This window comes from Heterodontus francisci, chromosome 11 (genome assembly GCF_036365525.1).
Source record: "Heterodontus francisci isolate sHetFra1 chromosome 11, sHetFra1.hap1, whole genome shotgun sequence".
NCBI lineage: Eukaryota > Metazoa > Chordata > Chondrichthyes > Heterodontiformes > Heterodontidae > Heterodontus > Heterodontus francisci.
In genome coordinates, this window is record NC_090381.1 from 113,243,034 (window position 1) to 113,255,734 (window position 12,701).

The following is a 12,701-nucleotide window of genomic DNA, read 5'->3' on the forward strand; positions in this document are numbered from 1 at the left end:
AAACCTATCCAGCAGTCGCAGCAGGTGCTCCCTAAACAACCTCCACATTTCTGTCGTGCATTTCCCTGAGAACATCTGTTCCCAATTTAAGCTCCCCAGTTCCTGTCTAATAGCATTGTAATTCCCCCTCCCCCAATTAAATATTTTCCCATCCCGTCTGCTCCTGTCCCTCTCCACGACTATAGTAAAGGTCAGGGCGTTGTGATCACTATCACCGAAATGCTGTCCCACCGAGAGATCTACCACCTGGCCTGGTTCGTTGCCAAGCACCAAGTCCAACATAGTCTCCCCTCTCGTCGGCCTATCTACATATTGAGTCAGGAAACCTTCCTGGACACACCTGACAAAAACTGCTCCATCCAAACTATTTGCACTAAGGAGGTTCCAATCAATATTAGGGAAGTTGAAGTCACCCATGACAACAACCCTGTTACTTCTGCACCTTCCCAAAATCTGCCTCCCAATCTGTTCCTCCATGTCTCTGTTGCTATTGGGGGGTCTATAGAAAACTCCCAACAAAGTGACTGCTCCTTTCCTGTTTCTGACTTCCACCCATACTGACTCAGTAGACAAACCCTCCTCGACGACCTCCCTTTCTGCAGCTGTGATACTATCCCTGATTAACAATGCCACTCCCCCACCTCTTTTCCCTCCCTCCCTATTCCTTTTGAAACATCTAAACCCCGGAACATCCAACATCCATTCCTGCCCTGTGACATCCACGTCTCCGTAATGGCCACAACATCGTAGCTCCAAGTACTGATCCATGCTCTAAGTTCATCACCGATATTCCTGACACTTCTTGCGTTAAAATAGACACACTTCAACCCATCATACTGGCTGCAACTTTGCCTTTTCAACTGTCTAACCTTCCTCACAGACTCTCTGCACTCGGTATCTGCCTGTTCAACAGCTACCCCATCCACTGATCCGTGGCTCCGGTTCCCATCCCCCTGCCAAACTAGTTTAAACCCTCCCGAAGAGCTCTAGCAAACCTCCCGCCCAGGATATTGGTGCCCCTCCAGTTCAGATGCAACCCGTCCTTGTACAGGTCCCACCTTCCCCAGAAGGTATCCCAATGATCCACATATCTGAATCCCTCCCTCCTACACCAGTTCTGTAGCCACGTGTTCAGCTGCACTCGCTCCCTGTTTCTAGCCTCACTAGCACGTGGCACCGGTAACAATCCTGAGATTACTGCTCTGCTCGTCCTGCCTTTCAGCTTCCAACCTAACTCCCTAGTCCCACTCCCTCCGCTCTATCCCCAGAGTCCTTCAAATTTTTCCACTTCAAGTATTTATCCGATTCCCTTTAGAAAGTTATTATTGAATCTGCTTCCACCATAATTTCAGGCAGTGCGTTCCATGTCATAACTCACTGCATTAAAAAAAAATCTCCCCCTGGATTTCTTTTGCCAATTATCTTAAATATATGTCCTCTGGTTACTATCCCTCCTGCCAGTTGAAACAGTTTCTCCCTATTCTTCATAATTTTCAACAGCTCCATCAAATCTTCTCTTAACTTCCTCTGCTCCATGAGGACAATCCCAGCTTCTCCAGTCTCTCCACATCACTGATGTCCATGGTATATTGAATCATTTAGCTCGATGAGTCCATGGGGGTAGTTATCCTCTAACATGAGTAGTTGTTCAAATCTCTTGTGCCAATTCTGTTCCCATAATCTTTTTATTCCCCACTTTCCTTCAAGCCCCAATCTAATTGATTCTTAAATGTTGACATAAAAACAGAAAATGTTGGAAGCACTCAGCAGTTCTATGATAAGATGGAAGGCAGGAGTGATTAAATGTAAAAAGGGACGATGGTGCATGGAGAAACGGGATGGTGATGGACCACATAAAGAAGCTAAAGATGGGCTAGAGGAGCTGTACATGGCAACAGCAGAATAATTGCCACCGCCTGCCTTCTGAAGAACTGGGAGCAGTGATTATGATCTGAAATTGTTGAGCTCGATGTTGAGTCTGGGTTGTTGTGAAGTGATAAACCTTTTTTTGCTCTTTCAAATCTTCCCCCACTACCCCTTCCCTCCCTCCTGTACTTGCTTAAATACTGTTAAATCTCTTTAACTTTTTCCAGTTCTGATGACAAGTCACCAACCTGAAGCATTAACTCTGTTTCTCTCTCCGCAGATGCTACCTGACCTGCTGAGTATTTTGCTGCATTTTCTGTTTTCATTTCGGATTTCCAGGATCTGCTGTTTTTTGCTTTTGTTCAAATGTTGGGGCAATGTTTGTGTTTGGTGTTTACATCTGATATCCTTTCTATCTGTGCTTCCAGCAAGTGGCAGACTGCAGATTGCGCACTGATAACCTGCTATCTTCCCAAAGATAAAACTAGAGTTGAGGTTAGGAAAAGACAACAAGATACATTTCTGTTTCTCAGCTTTTTTTCCGTAATGTAAGACAGTCACTAATAAATCCAATATGGAATTTAGGAGAAATTTCTTTACCCGGTGACTGGTGAGAATATGGAACTCGCTACCATGGGGAGTAATTGACGTGAATGACATAGAAGCTAGATAAACAAGAGGGAGAAAGTAATAGAAAGATAAGGGAATGCTAATCCTTGTTTCCAAGTTGCTTCCTGCCTTTGCCCCAACCCTATCTCTGCGCTTCTCCAATACTGGCATCTTGCACATTCCCGATTTTCATTGTTCCACCGCTAGCAGCCATGCTTTCAGCTGCCCAGGCCCTAAACTCTGGAATTCCCTCCCTGAACCTGTCCACCTCTCTCTCCTCCTTTAAGATGCTCCCTCAAGCCTACTTCTGACCAACGTTTTGTTCACCTGTCATGATGCCTTTTTACGTGACTTGGTGTCAAAGTTTGGTTGATAACACTCCTGTGAAGTGCCTTGGGATGTTTCACCATGTCAAAGGTGCTATCTAAATGCAAGTTATTTTAAATATAAGACCCTTGCCACAGACCAGCTCACGTTTACAGTAAGTTACTGTTTGATGAATTGCAGTGTAGAATAACTTGAATGTTACGAGGCATGGGGGGGCTTTCAGTTACAGAGAGGCTTGAGGAATTTGGGGTTATTCTAGCAGAGCTGCGATGGTTGTTGTTCTGGTTGTATGAGGAGTGAGCAGGAGAATGGGATTAGACCATCTGACTCATATGGTAAAGAGCACTGGTACCCATTTGATAGGCCAAGCGGCCAGATTTCTGTGCTATAACATTCTTTGATTCTATGAATTGAATCTGACCTTCAGCTGATTGATTTGATTTTACCTTGAACTCCTCAAGTTTTGAAAATATATTGATTATTGAATGATGGAACTAACCCTGTAGTGTCCTTTTATAAAAAATAAAACCCACTGATATCTAGAGCAATCCCAGCATTTGCCAGCTTTAATCAGAAATTGCCAAGTTGCATTTCCTCTAAGTACTAAATTGGCAGATCTTAGCTGTGATGCAGTTAGCCTCACTGGCGTAGTTAGGGAGATAGGCAAGGTTCTTACTACTGTTTGTCGGTCAGTGACTCCTTCATGCAAGTGTTCACAAAAAAGACATTGACACCCTGGTTTTATACACAGGGAGGCATAGCATAAAAAGAATAAATTTGCAGTTGTGTAGCACCTTTCATAACCTCAGGACGTCCCAAAATACTTTACAGCTAATGAAGTACTTTTTTTTTTGAAGTGTAGTCACCGTTATAATGTAGGAAACGTAGCAGCTAATTCACACAAAGCGACCTCCCGCAGGCAGAAATGTGATCATGATCAGATCACAGAATTGTTACGGCGCAGAAGGAGGCCATTCGGCCCATCGTGTCCGCACTGGCTCTCTGAAAGAGCAACTCCCTCAGTTCCATTCCCCTACCTCCTCCCCGTAACTCTACACATTCTTCCTTTTCATATAACTGTCTAATTCCCTTTTGATTGCTTCAGTTGCACCTGCCTCCACCACGTTCTCGGGCAGCGCATTCCAGACCTTAACCATTCACTGCGTGAAAAAGTTTTTCCTCATGTCACTTTTGCTTCTCTTACCAAATACTTTAATTCTGTGCCCTCTCGTTCTCGATCCTTTCACGAGTGGGAACAGTTTCTCTCTATCTACTCTGTCTAGACCCCTCATGATTTTGAATACCTCTATCTTCTCCAAGGAAAACAGTCCTAACTTTTCCAATCTATCTTCATAACTGAAATTCCTCATCCCTAGAACCATTCTCGTGACTCTTTTCTGTACTCTGTCCAATGTCCTCAGGTCTTTCCTAAAGTGCGGCGCCCAGAACTGGACACGGTGCTCCAGCTGAGGCCAAACTAGTGTCTTATATAAGTTCAACATAATTTCCTTGCTGTTGTACTCTATGCCCCTATTAATAAAGCCCAGGATACTGTATGCTTTGTTAATTGCTCTCTCAACCTGTCCTGCCACCTTCAATGGCTTATGCACACATATACCTAGGTCCCTCTGCTCCTGCACCCCCTTTAGAATTGTACCCTTTATTTTATAAAATCTACATTTTTAATAATGTTGGTTGAGGGATAAATATTGGCCAGGATAACTTATTTGTTCTTGTTCAAATTAGTGCCACGTCCATCTGAGAAGGCAGACAAATACTCAGTTTAACACTTCGCGCAAAAGCCAGCACCTCTGACAGTGCAGCATTCCCTCAGTACTGCACTGGGAGTGCTGGCCTAGATTTTTGTGCTCAAGTCTCAAGTGGGATGTGAACCCACAATCTTCTGATTCAGAGGCGAGAGCCACAAAACTGACACCTCAGGTCTGTTTACCCACCAATACCTGAGCACGTGATCCTGGCTGCCACTCCACTGCTAGTACTGAGGGAGTGCTGCACTGTTGGAGCCAGCGCAGTGCAGGTAATACAGCACTATTTCTGGTGAGAGGGTATAATTCAGTGTTGGGGCCTCAACTATTTCCAATCTGTATTAATGACTTGGATGAAGGGACTGACTGTATTATAGCCAGATTTGCTGCTGATACAATGATAGGTAGGAAAGCAAAAGGAGGAGACAAAGAATCTACAAAGGAATATAGATAGGTTAAGTGAGTTGGCAAAAATTTGGCAGTTGGAGTACAATGTGGGAATATGTGAGGTTGTCCACTTTGGCAGGAAGAATAGAAAAGCAGAACATTACTTAAATGGAGAGAGACTGCAGAATGCAGTGATACTGAGGGATCTGGGTGTCCTTGTATATGAATCATAAGTTAGCAAGTAGTTAGGAAGGCAAATATAAAGGCAAACATTCTTCCAAATGGGATGGAGTGTAAAAGTGAGGAAGTCTTGCTAAAACTGTACAAGACATTGGTGAGACTGCACCTAGAGTACTGTGTACAGCTTTGGTTCCCTTACTCAAGGAGGGATATACTTGTATTGGAGACACTCCAGAGAAGGTTCACTAGGCTGATTTCTGGGATAAAGGGTTATGAGAAAAGGCTGAGTAGGTTGGGCCTATACTCACTGGAGTTTAGAAAATTGAGAGGTGATCTTATTGAAACATATTAGATTCTGAGAGGCCTTGATTGGTTAGATGCTGAGAGGATGTTACCCCTCATGGGGGAGTCTAGAACTAGGGAGCACAGTTTCAAAAGAAGGGGTCTCCCATTTAAGACAAGATCAGGAAGAATTTCTTCTCACAGAGGGTCGTTAATCTTTGGAATTCTCTTCCCCAGAGAGCAGTGGAGGCTGGGTCATTAAATATGTTTAAGGCTGAGTTAGACAGATTTTTAATCTACAAAGGAGTCGAGAGTTATGGGGGGCTGGCAGGAAATTAGAGTTAAGGCCACAATCAGATCAGCCATGATCTTATTGAATGGCAGACCAGGCTGGAGGGGCCAAATGGCCTACTCCTGCTATTTCTTTCCTTATGATCTCTCCCTCCCATCACTTTAGATTTCTACCCATTGTTTTTGTGAGATGACGTGGACATTTTTGTTATAGATGTTGACATAGGAATTTATAATGGAAGTACTTGATACTTATAGCATTTTTCTGTTACTTGTGTAAGGTCCTATGGGCAGGAAGTGCAAGCAGACGTGAGTGTGGATTGTCAAATTTAACATTGCAAATTTTTTTTACTCTAAAGTTATTAAAGATTTTTTTCTGTTGCAGATTGACTTTGTGGCTCACGATGACATCCCATATTCATCCGCAGGAAGTGATGATGTTTACAAACACATTAAAGAGGCAGGTGTGTGTTCGGTGTGGAGGCGGGCTGCTCTCCTGGTGTTGTGTGGTTTTAACGCTGGGGAATGGAATGCTGGAATTCATTTCAAGCACTCTCAGTTCAGTATGGCAGGGTACAGAGTAAACATTTTTCAGTTGGATTCTCTCTGTTTCGCTATTGCACTTTTTCAGTTCTAGCCATCCTCTGTGTTTATGATGATGAAAGGGTTTGCTAGGGTGGATAGAGAGAAACTATTTCCTCTGTTGAGGGAGTCCAGAACAAGGGGGCGTAACCTTAAAATTAGAGCTAGGCTGTTTGGAAATGATGTCAGAAAGTGCTCCTTCACACAAAGGGGTAGTGGAAATCTGGAACTCTCTTCCCCCAAAAAAGCAGTAGGTGAATTAAAAATTTCAAAACTGAGATTGATAGGTTTTTGTCAGGCAAGGGCATTAAAGGAAAAGGAACCAAGGTGGGCGAGTGGAGTTAAGGTACAGATCAGCCATGATCTAGTTGAATGATGGAATAGGCTTAAGGGGCTGAATGGCCTCCTGTTTCTAGAAATCAAATAGGTGAAGTCCATGGAAACTGGATTGATGCTTCCCAAATGCATTTGCAGTCGACAGGCAGGGAGACTGTCAGTCTGGGTTGCATTTGAACCTGTTGAGAGGATTGGTTCAACCCACTGTGTCACTAAGCCCCCTTTTTACCGAGTCAGCCTGTTTTCTTGGTTTCAGATCTGACAGCAGATAAGAAAGTAGTTTACTGAAATGTTACATACTTGTAAAGCTCTCCTGTATAAACAAAAAACTGCATTAAAAGATCTTATCAGGATATGGTGACGTGTGTACAGTTTTGGTCTCCTTATTTAAGAAAGGACATAAATGTGTTAGAGGCAGTTATGAAGAAAGGTTGGACAGGTTGGGTCTGTATCCATTGGAGTTTAGAAGAATGAGAGGTGATCTTATTGAAACATACAAGATCCTGAGGGGACTTGACAGAGTGAATGCTGAAAGGATGTTTCCCCTTGTGAGAGAGACTAAAACTAGGGGGCACAGTTTAAAAATAAGGGGTCTCCTATTTCAGACAGAGATGGAGAAATATTTTTCTCTGAGGGTTGTGAGTCTATGGAACTTTCTTCCCGAGAGAGCGGTGGAGGCAGAGTCATTGAATATTTTTAAGGCAGAGATTAAATAAATTCTTGACGAATAGGGAAGTGAAAGGGTATTGGGGGTAGGCAGGAAAGTGGAGTTGAGTCCTCAATCAGATCAGCCATGATCTTATTAAATGGCGGAGCAGGCTTGAAGGGGCTGGAAGGCCTACTCCTGCTGCTAATTCATACGATCGTATGTTCGTAGAGCGGGACTGGTTCTTTTGCTTGGCCCACTGATCACTTGATTTAGTGAATTTAATATCACAACTTGCCCTGGTAGGATTTAAACTTACAGCCTATTTGTCTTCTCCTGTTCCTCTATCCCTCTCCCTCCTGTCCAGTGACCTCTTGGAATTGGGGGGAAAAAAGACCAAGCTGACAAACTGTATAGCTCAGGCTAAACTATCAACTTAAATTTATTGTAACATGTAAGATTATACACAAGCAAATAATCCGCAGACTAGCATAACATACAGTATTAGGATATCTTACATTTGTTTCTGAACAGTCCTTTTAACTTATTGTTAACTTATTGTAACAATCTGCTACAATCAAAATTCTGCCTCAGAACACTTGGTTTAACTGGGTGTGAAGAACACAGGCCAAAAGTGTAGGGATATTTTGTGGAAGACAATTGGGGTATCCATCATAATTAATCAAAACTCACATATTCTGAATTACCTCCGGCACTGGTATCTAATACCTTCTTCACCCAACACTGAACCTACCGGACCAGCTTTGATTTAATTAGATTTGGATTTCAGATGGTTTACTCGTGGATTTACTACATATGACTCAGTCAAATTCTTTCTTAGTAATGATGCAGTAAACAGGCCTAATCTAAATCTGTCACTAGAATACATTGATCCCAAAAGAGGTTTTGCCTACAGGCACCAAGCTAAGACAGAATGGGGGAGGAAGGAGTGAGCAGCTGAACTTTCAGCAGTGGTGGATGTAACCCCCAGAGATGGGCTGGGGTTGCAGTTCTGCCTGTTTTTTGAACTTACCATTACTCCATCCAATCTTCCTCATTCACTTGTGCCTGGGCTTCCAGTGCTGTTGGTGCCCACAGGGAGACTGGTGGGGGAGGAAATCTAGACCTCCAGAGAAACAAAGGCTGCTGCATCTTAAAGGGCTGCTGCCATGAATTTTTAAGTCACAGCAGCCTCACCACCAAAACCACCTCCCAGGTTTACAGACTCTTAAGGCAAAGTTGTCATTGGCTGAAAATCCAGCAGAGGAGGATGCAAAGGGGAGTGATGTGGACTCGGTAGAGGTGAGTGCGACTTCCAACAAAACCCCCACTTGTTGCTGAATGTGGAAATTCACTGAATTCACCAGAATTGGCTACAACTTAATAAATGTTAGATCAATCAAGTAGATTAATCCAAATTATATAGGTTCGGACATAAGAGTTAAATCAAATTGATTTTATTATTGAAAGTACAAACAACCCTGTTTACCTACTAGTAGGGTATCCATCAGGTTTGCGTAGTACTAACCAATCCAGGTGCGATCTCAGCACAGAATAGGAAAGAATCACTGAAAGTGAGCCTGTTTAGACACCTGGATGGACAATGCCAGATGACTTGCTCAAAATATCAGTCATGTTATTGTCACGTGGTCTCTGTCATATACTACTATACCAGTATATGGTGATGTCGCACCACATGTACTCCATTCTAGCTGGAAGGTGGGTGCCATTCACATAGTAGGTATGCATGGTTATAAACATCATACCTTACCAGAATAATAGCAGCTGAAACCTAGACAAGCATTAACCTGATACCACCTGCTTAATTGGCATTCTCCTGTGGAATCCAAATAACCTAGTTTAAACTGTGTGTTAAACTCTTTTGCACAAAATGCAGTCCAATCATGCAAAGGCATTAATACTGCCTACTTAATTGTTAATCCTTATTACATTGTACATTATTCTGTAGTAACATAGGCAGAAGAAGACCGTTGGTCCATCTAGCCCATGTATGCACAGTATCCCCTTGGTGCATTTTTAGTAACCCTGAATCTTACTTGTTAACCAGAAACTGCCATTCCTTTTTGAAATGCATTCACGTTTCTTGTTCCACCACCGATGCCTAGTAGTGCACTGTAATAAACAGCATTCCCATTTCTAGCTACCTTCTATCCTTGCTGTGTTAAACACCACTGACAACCTATCAGCAACGTACAGGAGGTATCAGAGGTATCACTCGCTCCTTCACACACCCCTTTTTTCAGCCCTTGAGTCTTCCTTCTGATTAGTCTCTGCAGACCATGTGACTCAGCATTGCACATTTAGAATGGACAAGTCAGAAAGCAAAGGAGAGCCTAACAATCCTACACATGCTCATATACATAGGATCACAGGAAATAGGAGCAGGAATAGGCCATTCGACCCGTCGAGCCTGCTCTTCCATTCAAACAGATCATGGCTGATCATCTACCTCTATGTCATTTTCCCCCACTATCCCCATACCCCTTGATGTCATTAGTATCCAGAACATGATTGAGCTTCTACAGCCCTCTGGGGTAGAGAATTCCACAGATTCACCAACCTCTGAGTAAAGAAGTTCCTCCTCATCTCAGTCTTAAATGGCCTGCCCCTTATTCTGAGACTGTGTCCTTTGGTTCTGGACTCACCAACATTTTTACATAGTTAAATATTGGCTGTTGTTAGCTGTGGCTCAGTAGGTTGTACCCATGCCTCTGAGTCTGTAGGTTATGGGTTCAAGCCCCATTCCAGAACCTGAGCCCATAAACTAGGCTGACGTTTGAGTGTTGCGTTGTCGGACATCTCCTGTTTTGGATGAGACGTTAAACCGAAGCCCGTCTGCCCTCTCAGGTGGATGTAAAAGATCCCATTACATTATTTTGAAGAACAGGGGAGTTCTCCCTGGTGTCCTGGCCAATATTTATCCCTCAATCAACATCATATAAACTGAATATCTGGTCACTATCACATTGCTGTTTGTGGGAGCTTGCTGTGTGCAAATTGGCTGCTGAGATTCCTGCATTGCAACCGTGACTGCACTTACTTTGGGACCTCCTGAGGTGATGAAAGGCTTTTTACAAACTAGCACCAGGGAGTATTTTAAGGCTGAGTGATCTCATAAATGCCCCTCTACTGTGTGTGACTTACAGGCATGTTTGCCCCAACTCAGAGAACAGAAGGAATCTCCACATCAGATATCATTACCAGAATTGTGCGGGATTACGACGTGTACGTGCGTAGGAATCTGCAGCGCGGTTACACTGCCAAAGAACTCAATGTCAGCTTTATAAATGTAAGTGATGGCCGTGGCCAGGGATCAGGGAGCTCGGGCTGGGAGTTCCACTTCCTGCGTTTCAAGTCCACTTTAGGCATTGGTGGTGTAGCTTTTTATTGTAGTGCTTGCTGTAAAGTATCAGCTGGATCGATGGTGGTTAGGACAAGAAGGGTTTAATAAAGTAAATAACGAGAGACTGCTTCCACTGGCAGGGAGGGTCAGTAACAAAAGGACGTGGATTAAAGATAATCGGTTAAAAAAAAAAGCCAGGGGGAAGATGAGAATATTTTTTGCACAGCAAGTTACAATCTGGAATGCGCTTTCTTAAAGAGTGGATTCAGTAGTAACTTTCAAAAGAGAATCGGATATAAAATCGAAAAGGAAGGATTCACAGGGCCATTGAGAAAGAACAGGGGAGTGGGAGTAATTGGATAGCTCTTTCAAAGAGTTGGCACAGCCATGATGGGCTGAATGGCCTCCTTCTGTATGATTCTATGATAATGATTGGTGATTGGATAGGCTGGGGTTATTTTCTTTGGAACAGAGGAGGCAGAGGGGAGATTTAATTGAGGTGTATAAAACTGAGGGGCCCAGTTGGAGTGGATAGGCAGGACCTATTTCCCTTAGCGGAGAGGTCAATAATCAGAGGGCATGGATTTAAAGTAATTGACAGAAGGATTAGAGGGGAGTTGAGAAATCTTTTCATCCAAAGGGTGGTGAGGTCTGCAACTCACTGCCTGAATGTGTAGAACCAAGAGCTGGAAAGTGGGATTAGGCTGCATGGCTCTTTTAAGGCCAACACAGTCCCGATGGGCCAAATGGCCTCTTCCTGGGCCATAAATGTTCTATGTTTCAATGTAATTTTATTATAAGCTGGTTGTTGTACTAAACACATGGAAGAATTACCCTACCATTCTCGCTTAGCTTTGCTGGTGTGCAACTTTCTAGAATCACTCACTCAATATAAAATTCCACTTGCGTGAGAATTTGTACAGGTCTGAACCTTAAACTGCCTTTTGTCTCTGAAGCAAACCCCTGTTTGCCTAACTCCAAGATGGCCTTCACTTCCTGCCTCTTTAGTTAGTCAATGTCAAGAGGTAGGTTAATATGCTGACAAAGCTATGATATATTTCCAATATTGTATGCCTCACTGGGGCAGTCCTGTCTACTAATATCTTGAATGATTTGTGTTTATGGCCTCCATTACCCTACCAATCCAAGTATTACTCACATTTTGTGAAAATGTGCTTCTTGATATTCATCTTGAGCTTGTTTTTAATCCAGCTTGTACCCTATTCCTCTTCTCCTGCGGTAATGATTTAAATTTAAACTATACACATACCACTCTGAGTCCCCTCTTATTTGCCACCTTTCGAGTCTGGAGTATTTCTGCCCTTTTGTCACTACTGCTGCTGTTTCTTGTGTCCTCTGTCACTGTGTGTTTCTTTATCTAGCCTGTCCTCATGTCTTAGTCTGCTCTTGTGCGATTGCATCTCTTTCTGTCTCTTGAGCACTTACTTCTGTATCTCATTGTTTAGTTCTGTCTGATTCGCTCTGTCACTCCACACACAGAGACACACACACACAGACTAACTTGTTGCATGTCTCTCATTCCACATAACAACATAAGAAATAGGAGCAGGAGTAGGCCATACGGCCCCTCGAGCCTTTCCCACCATTCAATAAGGTCGTAGCTGATCTTCTGCCTCAAATCCACTTACCTGTCCTATCCCTACATCCTTTGATTCCCTTAGTGTCCAAAAATCTATCGATCTTAGCCTTGAAAATACCCAATGACTGAGCCTTCACAGCTATCTGGGGTAGAGAATTCCAAAGATTCACAACTCTGAGTCAAGAAATTTCTCCTCGTCCCAATCCTAAGCGGCTAACCCTTTATCCTGAGATTATGACTTCTAGTTCTAGACTCTCCAGCCAGTGAAAACGGCATCTACCCTGTCAAGCTCTCTCAGAATCTTATAAATTTCAGTAAGATCACCTCTCATTTTACTACTGGCCCATTCTACTCAATGTGTCTTTCTGACTCTGCATATCCGTCTGTGTAGGCCTCATGCTGTTGCTGCTGTGTGCATGCATCTCCCACTCTATGTGCACCTCTTTCATGTGTGCTCATGCTTGC

General features: G+C 43.3%; 1 protein-coding gene across 2 annotated transcripts in view; it reads left to right on the forward strand.

The window, feature by feature from the left end:
* Window positions 1-12,701, forward strand: part of LOC137375475 (choline-phosphate cytidylyltransferase A-like) — a 69,309-nt gene that overhangs the window by 43,711 nt on the left and 12,897 nt on the right. For both annotated transcript variants that reach the window (XM_068042773.1, XM_068042775.1), the window contains exons 6-7: window positions 6,094-6,172; window positions 10,440-10,582. In XM_068042773.1, coding sequence (XP_067898874.1) covers window positions 6,094-6,172; window positions 10,440-10,582 — 222 coding nt within the window. The remainder of the gene's footprint in view (window positions 1-6,093; window positions 6,173-10,439; window positions 10,583-12,701) is intronic.